This window comes from Hakea prostrata, chromosome 9, assembly GCF_041222555.1.
Source record: "Hakea prostrata isolate BN-2017 chromosome 9, UWA_Hpros_2, whole genome shotgun sequence".
In the NCBI taxonomy this organism is placed as follows: domain Eukaryota; kingdom Viridiplantae; phylum Streptophyta; class Magnoliopsida; order Proteales; family Proteaceae; genus Hakea; species Hakea prostrata.
Window position 1 is genome coordinate 61,845,587 of NC_142608.1, and position 16,988 is coordinate 61,862,574.

At 36.2% G+C, this 16,988-nt stretch overlaps 2 protein-coding genes across 3 annotated transcripts in view; one reads left to right on the forward strand and one right to left on the reverse strand.

Moving 5' to 3' along the window:
* Positions 1–3,071, reverse strand: part of LOC149006017 (proteasome assembly chaperone) — a 35,514-nt gene extending 32,443 nt beyond the window's left edge. For both annotated transcript variants that reach the window (XM_089169654.1, XM_089169655.1), the window contains exon 1: positions 2,844–3,071. The gene's annotated coding sequence lies outside the window, so the exon portion shown is untranslated. The remainder of the gene's footprint in view (positions 1–2,843) is intronic.
* Positions 3,072–5,287: 2,216 nt separating this feature from the next.
* Positions 5,288–6,667, forward strand: LOC149006018 (uncharacterized). The gene is made up of 2 exons (XM_089168819.1): positions 5,288–5,429; positions 5,529–6,667. Exons 1-2 carry the CDS (start codon positions 5,422–5,424, stop codon positions 6,091–6,093), a joined length of 573 nt encoding a protein of 190 aa, XP_089024945.1. The 5' UTR covers positions 5,288–5,421; the 3' UTR covers positions 6,094–6,667.
* Positions 6,668–16,988: the final 10,321 nt, after the last annotated feature.

Genomic DNA, 16,988 nt, shown 5'->3' on the forward strand with positions numbered 1-16,988 from the left:
GGCTACTACCGAAGTTTATCGGGATATCTGCTCTTGTGGTCCATTAACCAATTTAACCAAGGGATCGTATTGTTGGACCGAGTTGCTCCGTGCTTTTTGAGTTAGGCGACTCACTGGCACCCCTTTGCGTTACCGGTTTTACTAAACCTTTCACTATTGGCGATGCTTCGGAGTTGGTTGGCGCTGTACTCTCCGGTTCGCCCTTGCATTTTTTAGTATTATCTCGCAATTACAGGAGCTTCTACTTATGTTCGTGAGATCGCAATCACACGCAATTGGATGGCTCGACCTACTCGGACACAAGTTTTACATTGCACGGACCGAGAGCCTCCGGTTGGTAACTCGTGTGTGCCGCCCGCCATCGTTTAGCAAACTCTGGGATATACATTTGAAATCTCTTACAAACTGGTGGATAATTGTGCGCGTGCTCTATCGGTGGGGTTGTTTATGGGATTCTGGGCCGATTTCTTACTTGGTGCGAGATATTGCATTCTGTGAACTACAACAACTCTATGACATTAACCAGCCGGAGATTACCCTGCGTTTGATTGAGCGGACTCATTTTTCATCGTCACCGCTTGGTTTTAGATCCGGCATCCCCACTGTCACCAATTTCTTGAAGAGTATCATTCAACTCCTTGTGGTGGCTGTGGGTTTTTCGCCTGGGCCTCTCCTCGTTTATTGGAGGAATGCGTGAGGCTGCCAAACACTTTGTTGCCCAGTCCACTGCCAACAATGAGTCACTCGCCTCCGGCCGGCTTGTTGCAACCCCTCCCCATTCCGAGCGTTTTGGGAGATCTCGTGGTTTCATTGTGGGGTTACCTCCTTCGATGGTACATCAATCATGGTTGTGGTCGCCGCTTGTCCAATATGCGCACTTCACACCCTTATCTAGCCATTTCACCATCAGAGGTTGCCGAAGCATTTTTGAATAATGTTGTGAAGCTCCATGGTATACCTAAAACATTGGTCAGTGATCGTGATCCCTTATTTCTAAGCTCGTTCTGGCGGAGCTCTTCCGACGCGTGGTACACAGCTGGCCATGTCTTCGCTACCATCCACGAGCGCGGCCAAACCGAGGTTGTCAATCGCGGTCTTGAAATGTATTTGCGTTGCTTTGTTAGTGACGAGCCCCATCGCTGGACTATCTATCTTCCTTGGGCAGAGTTTTCCTATAATACCTCATTCCACTCGGCAATAGCTTCGACTCCCTTTGAGGCAGTTTACGGTCGACCACCACCGGCATTAATCCATTATGTGCCCAGCACAGCTACCAACGCTGCCGTTGACGACACCCTGCAAGACCGTAACCGGATACTCCGTGACTTGAAATTTCATTTACAGCGTGCTCAGGATCGAATGCGTCACCAAGCTAATCGGCAGTCGATCAACACCGAGTACCAACCTGGTATGTGGGTTCTAGTGCGTCTTCAACCTTACCGCCGGACCTCGCGACCGAAATCAAAAGCTTGGTCGACGTTTCTTCGGGCCTTATCAGGTGCTTGAACGCATCGGCAAAGTTGCGTATCGCCTCGCCCTACCTTCCAACTCTCAGATCCATAACGTCTTTCATGTATCTGTTTTAAAACCCTATCTGGGAGCATCACCCTCTGCTGACCCTTTACCCATCACTCCTGCACATCCGTTGCTTCCCTTAGCTGTTCTTCAGCGACGAACACTCTTCCGGAGAGGTAATACCGTGCATCAAGCCTTGATTCAGTGGGCAAATCTTCCGCAGGAGGAGGCAACTTGGGAGGATTTGAGCTGCCTGCGCTCTCAATTTCCTAATTTCCGCTTCGAGGACGAAGTCGGAGCTGCAGATGAAGGTAATGTTACAACTTCTATGGGACCCACCATACATCAGGTTCCAAGGCACTCTTCACGTACTCCAAAAACCCCACTGTTCCTAAAGGACTATGTGAAATAAATACTATAATTCTCAAAGGGTAAGATGGGAAGACTATACTATAAGATAAGGGTAATCTTGGATATTCAGGTAATAGAAGCATTCTAGACGATTCCTGTAACTGATTGTTGTTCCTATTAAAGCACTCGGATGAATGAGATAAGGATATGAAAAATATTACCTAACTTCTCTCTCACGTTTCTCACTCTCTGTTCTCTTTCCTCTTAATTTCTCTTCTATTATATTAGATCGCAACATACATCCAATGACTTGAACACTGCAAATAAAGGAATTGAAATCTGAAATCTCTTTCCCAATTCATGTGGCTTTTTCTTGTAGGACTCCATTTGGCTCTGTTTAAAATGATGGAAACCAGGTCCTAACATTATTCATTTCTTAAAATTTGGGTATCCCCAGAGATGGAAAATCTCCCTCTAATATAGCTAACTCATATTTGTTTTCCTTCGTGTTGGTTGTTTCAGTTAAACAATGCATAGATTTTCCCTGGATTTGGATTGGGTTTGCTAATGTCTCGCCAAAATCTGTGTGAATGATGAGATTCTTTTGACAGCCACTAAGTAAAGCAAAGGATTGTAGCAAATTTGAGTGATTGCTAATGGCTGCACTGTACAGTTTCTCTTTACAAGTCCTGTAACTATAAACCCAAAACTATAATAGTTACGAAATGCAAGATTATAATAGTTATGCAAGTTATAACTACAACAAATAAGATCAAATGTTGAATATTGGGAACATTTGGGTGTTTCTGCTGCACAGGTGACACAGAAAATTTCTAGAAAAGCCTCATCTATTCCCAATTAGAGCAACCCTACAGCATACAAGTTTCACCACAAGCCTTAAGACTTTCACATTTGCTTCATTATGAAGCCGTGAACAGAGAGAATCTTAAATAATCCATATGATTTATTCAACTCACCTTCAATTAACTGCTCTGCTTCTCAGAATTCCACCACAAGGTTACGCCGAGAAGGATGGAGAAGAGATGCAGCTGCAATTTGCGACGGAGAACATGAAGCGTGTCACAGAGACGGGGAAGAAGATGAAGAAGAGGAATCGCTTCCGGTAGGATCGAAGCTTTTTAATAACAGAAGAAAATGATTTGTGGATTGATGGAAATCCTATTTTTTACAATTTGGCAAATGATTTTGTGTAAATTTTTCATTTTCGTAGAAATGAATTTATACAATTATCAGCTAAATAGATGATGGTTCATGGTTCGGGTTCGAAATTTCACCCGGTTCACTACTACTTGGCAAACCAGCCGAACCGCGGCCAAATTTTGCCTTGGTTTCAGCAGATTTCGACCCCTCATTTGGGATATTTTGGGTCTAAATTTTGTGTCTATCCTAATTTGATGTTAATATTTGATAAATTTAAATTATTTTTTATAAATTCTTCCATGTAAATATTCCTTCCTATTCACATTTAATATGTTACATTTTGGGACCTAAATCATTCGGACATAATTAAAAAGATGATTCGTTGACCTTGAAAACTCCATTACAAAATCCTTTTATAATTTAAATTTTTTTCATAAATTCTTTCTTGAATATACTCTTCCTTTAACCACATATGGCACGTTGCCTTTTAATGCCTAAATCACTGGGATATAATTTGAATTATTTCTAGAAATTATTCTATGTAAATTCTCATCCCTAATCATAGTTGGCTCATTGCCTTTTGAGTCTTCAAGCATTGGGACAAAATTGGTAAGATTATTCATTGACCCTAAAATTCCACTATAGAATTGCAAAAGAAATTGCCTAAAAATCAATAGAAATTGCCAAAATAGTGTAAAAATTTGAGATTTTTGCAATATATCGATTGATTCGGCGATATATTGTGAAATATCGCCGAGATTTCGGTAATTTTTGGCCTATTTCGATTTCGCTCTTAAAAAAATTTCGGTTACCACTGAACAAGCCAAAATTCGCTGAAATTCGGGGCGATATATTGTACTATGCATCGTTGTATTTAGAAATGCAATTACAATTCTACCCCCCCCCCCCCCCCCCCCCCCACATCTAATCCAATTTTTAAGAAATTTTCAGTCCCACCCTTTATTTACAACTTAATATTAAAACCTCTCTTTACTTATCCAATGTCAATCAGAGTCTTTACCACCAACACCATTGGTCTCTCTCAGTTAGTTTTTATATATTTTTAATGTTACCCCCACATCCTAAATGCAAAAACATTATTTTGAATAATATCTCCCAAATTTTGTGAGAATTTATGATTAGTAGAGGAAGAAGTCATAGAGGGCAGGAAAAGACAAAGAAACAAGTCTAGCATAATATTTTCGTCTCAAGGTTTTTTTTGTCGTTTGGAAATATTTAACTTGCTTATATCAATAATTTGTGATTTTTCCTACAATACGGATGTCTTTGATAATATTTTCACCTAGGTTTCTATTTTTGGTAAGAACCCTATGGGGGTTTGGTTGATAAGTTAGATAATTCAGGGAATTTTAAGGATATCTCAAGGGGTGGGTTGAAAATTTTCTATTTTTTTTGGAAAATTTTCAGCGCCACCCTTGAGTTACCTCCTTAGATTATTGCGACCCCTTAGTTACCCAATTTATCGATCAAACCCCTATTACTAACATTGTTAATCTCAATTAGTTTTTATTTATCCATTTCCAATATCATCATCAATCTTAAGGGAAGAAGATCATAAAAAAGATAAACAGTTGCAAATGGTTGAGAAAGAAGAAAACGAGTCAAGCTTAGGGTTTTTTCTTTTAGTTTAAAAGTGCTCTTGTTTTTTTTAAAATTACATCAATAATTAATTTTGAATTTCCAACAACTAGGAGTGTCATTGATATATTTTCCTCTTATAACTGGTGGTATTATTGTTAAAATAAATCTCAACTGTATCTTTTCTTTAGTCTCCCACTAGGAACGACTGTGAAATTGAGTCTATAATCAATTTGATACTAGAATTTTCTTTTCTAAATTCCTCTCAATGGAACTTAGCATCATTTATATAGACAAACACATTAGATCGTCTATCAAGATCTAAAAGTCACAATTAGCTCACAATAACCCGTCCATATCAAAGTTTTAGTAAACCATATATTGTTTATATTAGACCAAATAAGAAAACTAAATCAGGTATAATACAATCAATAAAACCTACCGTATATAAAATATTATATTAATATTATTAACAATTACTTTTCGGGTGTAACTTTGGGGGTGACCCCAAAATTTTCTTTTTCCTTCCAAAAGTTGGAGACTCCACTTCACCATACTGTATTAAATTACATAGTAACCGACAAAATTCTTTTATTTTTAATTAATTTTCACACTATATCTCTTCAAAAATTTCAACCCAATAGACTAAAAGAATAAAATATCTTACTGTTCATCACCTTTACCTTCTTCCTTCTTTCGTCTCGGTTTCTCTGTGACACACAGAACCGCTTTCCTCTCCATTTTCTCTTTTCTTGTTAAGCAAGAATCACAGCAGCTGCAGAAGAAGATCCGATCATGGATGAGTAAGTTCTCAACCACTTCTCTCTTTCTATTTCTCTATCTCTTTCTCTCATGTTCGATCTAATCCAAACCATTATTTTTTGTAACTGAAAATTTTCCAGATCTGAGATATTCCCAAAACAATACAGACCTGCATCATCCTCATCTAGCTCCTATTTATCTTCAACAAGCGTTCATGTCACAGCTCTAGACGGCCTTGTAAACGTGAACTCACTCTTCACCATAGCAGTCTTCGTGGGTTTGTCTCTAGCCACACCAGGCCAACGAAGCTTAGAAAACAAGGGAGCTTGTGATGCAGGTCTTGATGTTGCTAAACGTCTCATAGCTTTTGAGGTTGTTTCTTTCAGTTTCTTTCTTTTCTCAAGTTTGGTAGCTCAGGGATTGAAATTGGCCATTAATTTGCTCAACAGCAAGGATGTAAATGAAGCATTTAGGGCTCATATAAATTTGAAGCTTCTGAGATTTGGAATGTTGGGATCTGCAGTTGGGTCAGTGATGGGTTGTTTGTTCTTGGTGTTATCGATGGTGAATGTGATTGAGATCAGGTTGGGATTGCTTTCTTGTGGTAGTAAGTATGCTGTGAATTCAGTAGTTACTCTGGTTACACTGGTATCTACTGCACTTCTGGTGTATATTTCAACTGCTGTTTATGCTTTTACACACTAGCTATTGAGATCTACCCAAGAACAACAAAAGGTTTCTGATTTTTGTAACGTTTTTAAGTGAATTTTGTGTATTATAATTGTAATTTAGTGTTATTTATGACTTTAATGACGTGATAATGGTTTTTTTTTTTTTCATTTATTGGATTTGGTTAGATTTAATTTAAAGAGTGTAGTTCGATAACCAAGTAGTTAACAAAGACTACTAATTGTTTACCAAAAGGAAAAAAAAAGACTACTAATTGGTAGGGTGGTAAGATTCATACTTTTCAGTGGAGAAGAGGTCATGAGTTTGACTCTTGTGGACGACAAAGCTTTCCCCGAGAATGTAGTCAAGGTGCCCATAAGGGGATTCACATCCTCTGTAATTCCCTTTCCTACAATTCCCATCTATGATTGTGCCATGTGGCATTAAGTAATCCTATGGTCATCCAATTCAAACTAAATATGTTTTTTATATAAACCCATCGATATTTTCCTCTCTCCTCTCTTCGTAAAATTTAGAAAAATCCCTGAATCTATGCGATCTTCTCTTTGCTCACTCTCCCTTTTATGCTCATGGTTCTCACCTGTCTCTTCACAAAATTCAGAAGAAAAAAAAAGCCCGGTTTGCAATAGTTTTCTCTCTTCTATGCTCACGGCTCTGTCCTCTCTCTCCTCACGAAATTTAGAATACCCTAGAATTGCAGCGAAGATAGAGGTTGAATTGAAGATTAATTTAAATGAGGCGACGAAAAGCTTTGCAATTAGTTGTACAGATGAGTCTCATATACACATCATCTGTTGTTGATGATAAAAACAATAAACTTACATCTACACGAGCAGGACTTAGAGATCTGTATTTTTTTTTTTTTTTTTGGCCAGCACTTGAAGATCTTTACAAAGAAGCAGAGAAAGCATCTAAGCTCCCAGTGATCTCAAGTGTATCAAACCAGAAATCCTTCCATGGATGGTTTCTTCAACAGGGGCAAAACGTTGCTTTGACACAGTATCACTTCGCCACAACTAATCGCTGAGGAGAGAGAATCGCTGCAATTTCAGGGCTTTTTTCCAATTTTGTGAAAAGAGATGAGAGAGCCGTGAGCATAGAAGAGTCGAGAGAGTGAGAGACGAGAAGATCGTAGAGATTCAGGGATATTTATAAATAATTCCTAAATTTTCGAAGAGAGAGGAGAGAGGAGAGAGGAAAATATGGGTGGGTATAAATAAAAATCAGATTTAGTTTGCATTGGGTGATTGTAGGATTACTTAATGCCACATGTCACAATCACAATCCTAGATGGGAATTGCAGGGAATTATGAGAATTGCAGGGAATTACAGAGGATGTGAATCCCGCACAAGGTGCGCACAAGCTATTTCGGATGAATTTCTTAAACAACTTTATTTTTCCAGAATAGAGCTGTTGAATTTTTTATTTATTTTTTATTTTATTTTTTTTTAACTTTTCGTTACCCATTTGAACATTTTTTGGTAAGGAATAAATTTAATAAATCTTTTTTTTCAGTATCTAGGTCATCTTCTATGATAATTTGAGGGTCTTCATGGCAAGGGAGTGGGTTAAAATCTCACATAATGTTTATTTGGCCATAAGCTAGATTAGTAAGTTTTTATATCGTATGGATTAATGATCAGCTCCTACCAAAAGAAATAGGTATTTGATAACTTTAACAAGTAAGAGAGGAGGTAAGTAATATTATCCAACTAAGAGGGGATTTAAGTTTCATTTGGTTAACTAAGAGACGAGATAAGTAATATTTATCCTTTCCATTTTTTTTTACTCTTCTTCTTGCTTTTGCAAAGAAGCACAAAAATGCAGTAAAAATCTTTCTTTCCCTACGTAAGATTTAATGAAATTAGTATTTTATTTTTTTGCTATCTATGTGTGAATAATACGCTTGTTAAGAAAATACATTGATATATCTTTCATTTATGGAGAGAGTTACAAGAATATTTGATGACTATAGATTGGAAGATTTCACATTGCTATCGTGAAACTAATACAATAACATATTTTTTGGCAAATTTGGCAGCTAGAACAGGAACTTTTGATATTAACATTCCTTGGTCAACTTCAATCCTTAATGAACTTTATGTGGATGCCTTTAGACATTCTAGATTTCGTTTTATGAGTTAGTGGTTTTCTAATCTGAGTAGGAACCAGTGAAGAAGGGTGCATTGGGGGCAACAATTATTGCGGGTAAGAGAGGTTGATTCTCGTAAGGTACTAATTGATGTATTTTTAATATTTCTTCTTCGCTTAATATAATGATCCTTTTAGCGAAAAAAATATGCTTGTTAAGCCTTAAGCCTTCTCGTGACGCCTTCTCTAAAGATTGTCCATCTGTTAACATTCCCACTCACGAAATTTCTATTTTATTTTCTCTCTTGTTTTGGTAGGATTTATTTTGTCTCTCTTGACATTTTTTTTTTCAATAAGAAACATCTTCTTTCTCTAGGGGCCAAGAAAGTCCAACTTGTCTTCTTTCTCTCCCTCTTCCACAACTCACGTAAACATTTCTATTTGAATTTAGCACCACTTCTGTGTTACCAAAAAAAGACACCACCTCTAGAAAGTGATCACTTGGGTGATGATCGCAGCTGTGGCTATTCATGATTCACCTTAATCATTCAAATCTTATCTTGAAGAGTCAGCAATAAGAACTTAGAATCATATAATAATCTTCCAGTTGATTCAAAATTTGGAAATTCAAAACTCCAATTGTTGCTGAAAAATAAATAGAATCATTTGATAGTAATAAGAAGGGTTAAAAGTTTAACTCAATTTGATAAAAACCCTTAACATTTTTTTTTCTTTCACTGATTATTTTGTGATATAATGGAATAAAGAATGAAATCAATAATGTTGATGACCCCATGCCATTCACACGGGCACCAAACATCCTAGCTGAGACAATGGCAGCCATGTCTCTTCTGGTGGCACCACCGTGGTTCTGAGCAAGAAAGTTGTGGTAATTGTCATGTTGGGCGGAGAGTAGAGCCAGAGTTTGGTTTTGTAATTTCGTAAAATATTAAATACTTGAATGTAAAAAAGAAAAAGTTATATGTGCATATGCATCCCTCTAGTTTACTTAACATCGTCAAACAGTTGACTTTGCACGTGGTGCAATCAGGTCCGTTAGCTGCAAGCTACAACTACAACAAATAAAAATTCAGTGCTTTTTTTTTAAGGTTTTAGGGTTGGAATGTGACTATTCAATCCTCCGTGATAAGTTGAGAGTCTTCATGACAATAGAGTATATTAAAATCTGACACAATTTTTATTTGCCATAAGCTAGATTAGTATAAGTTTTTATATCATATGGATTAATGATCAAGTTCCTACCAAAGAAAGATTTTCCTTTTTGTTGGTAGAAAACTCATTTTCAGAAGGAGACTCAGACTCAGATTGAGGAACAACCTCCCTCACCCAGATAGTGGAAATATGAAAATCCATTGCCGCCTCGCATGTTAGGGCTTCCTTGGCCTGAGAATGTGTCACTCGATCGGCCTCCTTGGAGATAAAACAAAAACTACATGAAAGGGATATATCATATATAGCCATTTGCTTGATATAAGAGATCACCGCTATCAATGCTACCGGCACCGAAAGGGAAAGATCTTGTAGTAACCGGACCATGGAAAGGCAATCCGATTCTAGTACTAGATGGGGCCATCCTTTCCCAATTGTAGTCCATAAGCTTTGCCGAATCATACGAAAAGAGATTTAATGATCAGTTGAAACTGTGTAAGTTCGGCCAAAATTAAAATTTCATTTCATTATTAATGTGAGGATTAAGGTCTAAAGTCAAGAACAGAGCTAGGATTAAGATTAAATGTCTTGATCACTTCGCTCGACAAAATCAATATCAAGGTAAAGACTAACGAAGATATTTAATTGAAGATCCAAGCGACCTGACGACAACCCTGTTCAATATCAAAATAACAAATCAAAATCGTCACCCTTTTCAGCGAATTATGATTGGAGATTGAACTTGACCCCACTAGTTTGATATATTCCGGATCACTAAGGGACGCTTTTGAACCACATAATACGGGGTGGGAGCGCAAATGGGACCTACCATTAATTTTATCTTAGGTTTTTTCATTACTTATAAATAAGTCCACCACTATTATATAGTGAAAAAATATCATAAGAGCATCAGATGGGGCGATGATCTAGACTCAATTTATAGTATATCTTCCACCACTTCTTTGTCGCCCCCACCCAACTAAAGTATCCATTTGAGGAGGAACCAATCGAGAAGCTATTCTATTATTATTTTTATTATATATGAAAGTATGAAACTATGGAGATACATTACCAAAACAAAAAAAAAAACAAAAAAAAAACCATGAAAATGCATCATTCATTTCAACTAGCTGTTCTGATGTTTTCCATTTTTTTTTTTTTTTTTTTGACTGTTTTTCCCGCTCACGCATACAGGCGCCAAGATGCACTAAGAATCTGTCTCCCTCCATAAGATTTAACGAAAAAAGTGTGCTTTTTCTTTTCTTTTCTTCTTCTTTGTGTGAATATTACGCTTGTGAAACCTTTTCGTGGCGCCCTCTCTTAAGCTTTCCCATCAATTGATGTTCTATCACTCCTGAAGTTTCTATTTCTTTCTCTCTCTCTTCCTCTTAACATCTTCTTTCTCTAGATTGTTCAAGAAAGTCCAACTTGTCCTCTTTCTCTCCTTCTTCCACAGCTCACATGTTATCTTGAAAACTTATTTAAGGTGAATAAACCAAAGAAGAAAAGAAAGTATTATGTTTGATCTGAATTCATGGATTCATATTGATATATTTTAGTAGATGATTCAAATGATACAGTTTATAAGATACATGATGGATATAGAGAGTTTGGATGATACGATCCAATCATATCTGTCAACCCATACATCCGATAAAATTTTATGAATATACCTATGTTCTCTTATAGAGTTATTGTAAGATTTGAGATTTTTGTCTTAAGTTTAATGTCAGAGTGTTATAATGAGATGTGAGCATTCCATTGGAATTATATAGGTTAATCTTCTACTTTTAGAGGTGAGTTGGTTTCTTTAATTATTTTTGTTAGTAAATTAACTCTCATGCTTAATAAAATCTAATGCAAAGCCATCATGTTGGATCATGAAAAGGTTAATAGAAAGGAAGTGTTTGACTAAAAGACAATGGTGGATGAATGGGAGTAATTGTGACCACCCCACTATAGGGTCTGCGAGTAAAACTCATTCATGTTAAGCCATGAAGAGTGTTTAACAAGCAAAGCTCTTAGTGATTACTGTATATTCCTTCTGCATGGCCTAATAAATATTGCAATCCATCATGGGAACCTCATGGGTTCTTAGAGAATAGAAACACTTAGGCAGTATTTTAAAGATTTAATGGCTATCATTACAAGAATTAGAAAGAACACAGTGGTTGAATCTTAAAAATGTTGTATATCAGAATTAAGAATCATACAAGAGATACCACCACATCTTGGAAGTCATCTATTATGTGTAAAACTCTCTCCACTCATCTCCACTAGTCTCCACTAGCCTTTTTTCCTCCTCTTTGACAAGGATATATGGTTTTCTTGTTGGCCATGCGTGCTTGTTTGTAGTGAGAATTGGATTGCAAAGAATGGTGACAAGAGTCCATTAATGTTCCATAAAACTTTATATTTTAAATAAAAAGGCTTGTGACCTTAGAGCACTTAAGATGTCTGCTTTGCAGTGCCACTTCCATTTGCTAGCTCTTCCAACCAAATGGATTATTGCTCTAAAAGGACAGATTATACCTAATAAGTGAAGAAAACCCATTAATTTTAAAAAACAAATTAACTAAACAACCATCTTTGGTTCAACTAACTAAATAAAGGGAGATGTTTCTGGAGCCTCCTCCTTTTGAATTTCTTGGAGAAAAACCCACCAAGAACAAGAGATTTCTAAAGTCAAACTAATCATAGAGTTATCAAGATAATCCCATCCACATGCCTAGTAACCCCTGGAGAGAGATGGATTAGGGCTAAAATTGGATTAAAGGTATTCAAATTGTCCTCTAATTAGTTCACTAACATGCATAGATTCAAACTGGTTATTCATTCACATAGATACGAAATTGTTTGTCGGCACAACGAGATCTCGACAAAAATAATAGACAAACTTACCAATTACAAGATATGATATTTTGAATTAATCTATTTGATTCAAACTCATCACACTATTTTTATTGTTTGTTTAAGAAGAAAGAAACACTTGACAAATAAAATAGTCTATAAGATTCATTTGATTGAGCAAGAAATTCTTAATGGTTTCACAAGGTTCTTAGAGCTGTAACACTCAATTGATTAATTAAGAAAATAAATTAGTCTAAATGACTTTATTAATTGTATCTTAATGGGGAGTGGGTCCTGAATATATTTGCTTATGCATCAAGACACTTAATCGCGATGATGTTACCTGCCTACAAAGATATTCCCTCCACATGAAACCATCCAAATGAAACCATTCAATATGAGCTTTTCCATTAGCCAACCATGTCCACTAACCACATTTTTAATTCATGTATCCATTTTGTAATTTTTCATCTTTCTAATCAATCCACATCTACTCACCTCTTTTCTATTGTTAACAGCTCTGTGAGCTTTCTATGTCACTTTCATCACATGAGATTCTGTTTTTGTGTATCTCAAGCTCTAGGCAAGATCTTACATGGGCAAGACACAACCCAAGCTTAACCACTTAGAAGCTAGCATTTGTTTTTATAGATTAATATGGAGAAGAAAAGTTCAAATGAGATGACATCTCTCTAAAGTTAATGTTTTTAATTGTCATAGTGAAACAAAGTTCATTGTTACTAGAAAAGGAAAAACTACCTATTCATGTAAATGTAAGTAAAACTAATATTAACACATGAAATATAATTTGGATGTCTAACCCAAAATCTTAAAGACATTAGATGAAGAGATACATCAAGGATATTTTATAACTGATGTGAGAGCAAGGTTTAAAGTATCCCACAATACCATAAGATACTAGCTGATACGTATCCATATTTGACCAAACCGATACAATACATCTTGATACATCTCTCAATTGAATTACAATGAAATACATTACCCAGAACGATAAAATACTCGATACAGGACAATACGTCTCTTAAAATCACCTGACAGCTGCGATACTTGATATCGATACTTTAAACCTTGCGTGAGAGTATAATAGATTAAAAGTCTTGTATCACTTAAGGGCCTTTTTGGTATCAATTATGATTCTCAAATTCAGTCATTTTCAGCTATATTGATCCTTGTCTTCCAATCAATTGCATTTGAGGCCATACTAGATATAACTATACAATGTCTAAACTATGTATATCCTTTCTCACATTTCTCGTAAGTTTATCTTAGGACTACGGCATTTGCCTCCAGTTCTTCTAATTCCTCCAATCTTGATTAAAACAATTATCTTTAAAAGGCATTTGAAGGCCTCTATTGAATGTGACCATGCTAACTCAATCAACCTCTTTGTAGGTTGTCATTTATTTGAACTACTCCTCGACTTGCTCTAACATGATCAGTCATTACGTTATCATTTATAGTTTTGCCACTTATTCATGTTAACATTTTCATTTTTGCTACACTGAGTTTATCTATATGACACTTCTTAACATTCCAACGCTTTGCACCTTGCATCATAGACTTGTCGTATGATTGTCTTAGATAGAATCTTCCTTGGAGGTTTAAAGGAATACATCAATCACACAATGCTAACTTGAAAAACCACATCAGAACGTGATCACGGGCGAAATCACAAGTATCCTAGTCATCATCAACCTTTTCTAGTGAGTGCACTTTGGGGCCCTTAGATTGGCTTTTCGTGACAAGAAAAATACGCGTTTTAGTCCTCATGAGGTAGCTGTATAAGGTGGGGCTAAGCTTTCTCCCCAAATCTGAAATTAGATTATGTGCTCCCCCTCAGCCGAGATAGCTTGTTATCTTCTTTCGTTTTTAATTAAAAGAAGCACTTTTTATAGGAATGCTACTTAAGGTATGAAATGCAATTTTTTTTTTTAATGAAGATGGACACTTTGTTTTGATTTAATTTTCAGTTCTTGTTTTCCCTTGGTTTTTCAAAATCTTAGACCTTTCTTTACTTCCTTCAGTTTCATCACTGACCAAAGAGGGAAATTGTTTCATTTTCAAAGGTGGAAATATGCATTCAAATTAAGATTTCAAGGGTTGTAATCTCCTATGGATCAATTTATGATTCATTTTCTGTATCTCTATTAAAAAACTTGCATAAACGATACCATGATTTGTGATTAAAGCAATTTGAATATCTTATTTTGTTGGACAAAAACAATGAAACAATGCATAATTTTATATTGTTGTTTCATTTTTTATTCAAACATTTTCTAAAGTCATAAGATTATAGAATTGGGTTGGAATAGTAGGTTAGATTGACCCAGATCAAACCTTCAACCTTGATTCAGTTCTACTAAAGGGCAAATCGTAAAAAGAATACATCACAAGGACCTACATGGTGAGGGAGTAGGGACAATGTTAAAGGATGTCAAAGAGGAGAGAGACAAGAAGTACTCCCTAAAAAGGAATTTCAATATCCTACCAATAAATGACAACATTATAGCACTCCCTTTTCCCATCCCAAATGTCTAGTTTCTTCCTCTTTGTCCTGGGGTGGTGGTGTGGTGGGATTCTACAAGAGATGAGGAACAAGAAGACTTGGGTTTGCTTCAAATCTCTCAACCCTTGGCTGTATTGCATTAGATCTTGTCGGAGACTTGATTCTTAAGTTTCTACCTCGAGTTAATTATGCTCGTAGTTGCCTATTTTTTTTTTCTTAGAAAGACAATGCAAAAAGTGCATACACGGTACAGGTTTTCACGTGGTTCACCCAAAGGTTACGCCCATGGTCGTATAGTTATACATGGTCTTTCACTATGAGGAAGAAGATGAACTGAGTTACAACCTATCCATTTTTCTACCTGAAACCTCGAAACTGACCTTCCACTTCTAGCTAGGTCATATCATATCCTATCCCATGCTTTCATCGCCAGCCATTGGGCCACAAGAATTTATTGTTAATCAGATTCCTTGCATGCATTCTCATTGACCCCATAGTGGTTCATGTTTTACACAACCAGGCAAGGACAGAATGATCTCTTGCCCAAATTTATAAGTATGGTCATAGAGAGACTTATTTTTATAAATCGACAAAGTGTCCAAACTTGCCGACCGTTTTGTCCACAAGCCTGCACAGCTGCGCGACCAGCTTAAACCTTACGCAGTTGACTATTTTCATGTTAACCACACTGGCAACCTCAACCAGAGGATTATTATCAAGAGAGAAGAAGAAGACATGGTAAACACCAATATGAGAGAGAGAGAGAGAGAGAGAGTCAGTCTTCATGTACTGAGTATTGACAAAGAAAAACGGAGAGACCCATAAAGTAGCCATTATGTTCAAGAGCACAAATGGAACACTTAACTATGTGTGTGTGTGGGAGAGAGAGAGAACCTCAAAGATTTACAAAAGAAAAATGGCATAATATGATGAAAACACAGTGGGGGAGTTGTGACACTATCATGTCAAGATACATACACTAAAACCAAAATTTGATCCATGATTATGTTGGGTTTTTAGTCTAAAAGCAATCAAGCTTTTGATTCTGCACTAAAGCTCTCCCATGTATACAGAAAGCTTCGGTAACTATAATGTCAATCAGTCATTTGGTCTTAGCACCACCAACATGTATATAATTTCATAGGTGTTAATAGATACCCAATCATCTCATTGTCAACATGTATATTTTATTCATTAATGGAATATTTATGAAGTTTTTTCACAAGAACAACCAATATCTTGGAGTGGAAAGTCATTAAACTGAACCATTATCCATTACTCTAATAATAGTGGTGTTAGTTAAATTAAGAAACTATTACTATTATAGAAACTAAATATTCCAAAGGTAGCCTTCCAAAAGATTTGCTGAAGTCTACCAAGATCTCCCATAGCTATCTCTTCATCAACTTTGCTATTCAAGAAGATATGCTTATGCAGTCATTCTTTGTTAGTTTGTGATGTTATCTCCAACCACATCTTCTCCTTTAATAAACAGCTAGAAGGATAGTTTTTTAAACCATAGGATGCAGTGTGAAGAAGATGCCATTCAACATATGCATGTAAAGTATTTGAGAATTGGTATCAAATGTACTTCTTGGTTCAAATCATCTCTCCTCCTTTGTCTCTCATCATTTACCTAGTCTTCCTTGCTGTTACAACTGAGGTTACTTTGCCATGATATCAATCCTATGTGACTAATATTTCTACTCATGGTTCAAGACCATGGTCTGGCTTCGACCGGGATAGAGATATCGTGGTTTCGATCATGTCTTGAACTCTTCACTATCTAGTTTTTGTTTAGTTTTGAGCAGCTTAATTAGTTTTGACAAGTTTTGAATAGCTTCAATAGTTTCAACCAACACATGACATGTGACTTTTGCTTAGAAATACCATGTTTCGATCGAAACCTAGAAATTTTGGCCTTTTAAGGCCTCACCTCTTAACTCTTCCAATCTATCTGGGGTTTCCTACAAATCTAATATTACTGAAATTTTCACACGAAGAGAACTCCCTCTATGAGTTTTCACTCCTACCCATGTCTTTGATAATTGCTTTTAAAAAAATTTCACTGCTAAAACAAGAAAATATTGAAAATCTAAGATGGTAAGCTTGTGAGATTGATATGACTAGTTATATATCAAAACCAATGTATTAGACTTGTCTTTAAGGACGATTTGGACCTTGTGGCAGCCAGCTTTGTATGTACTTTCGATCAATAATAATTGTGGATGATTGAAATAAGAAAAAACAAATCTACTTGGTGTCTGATTA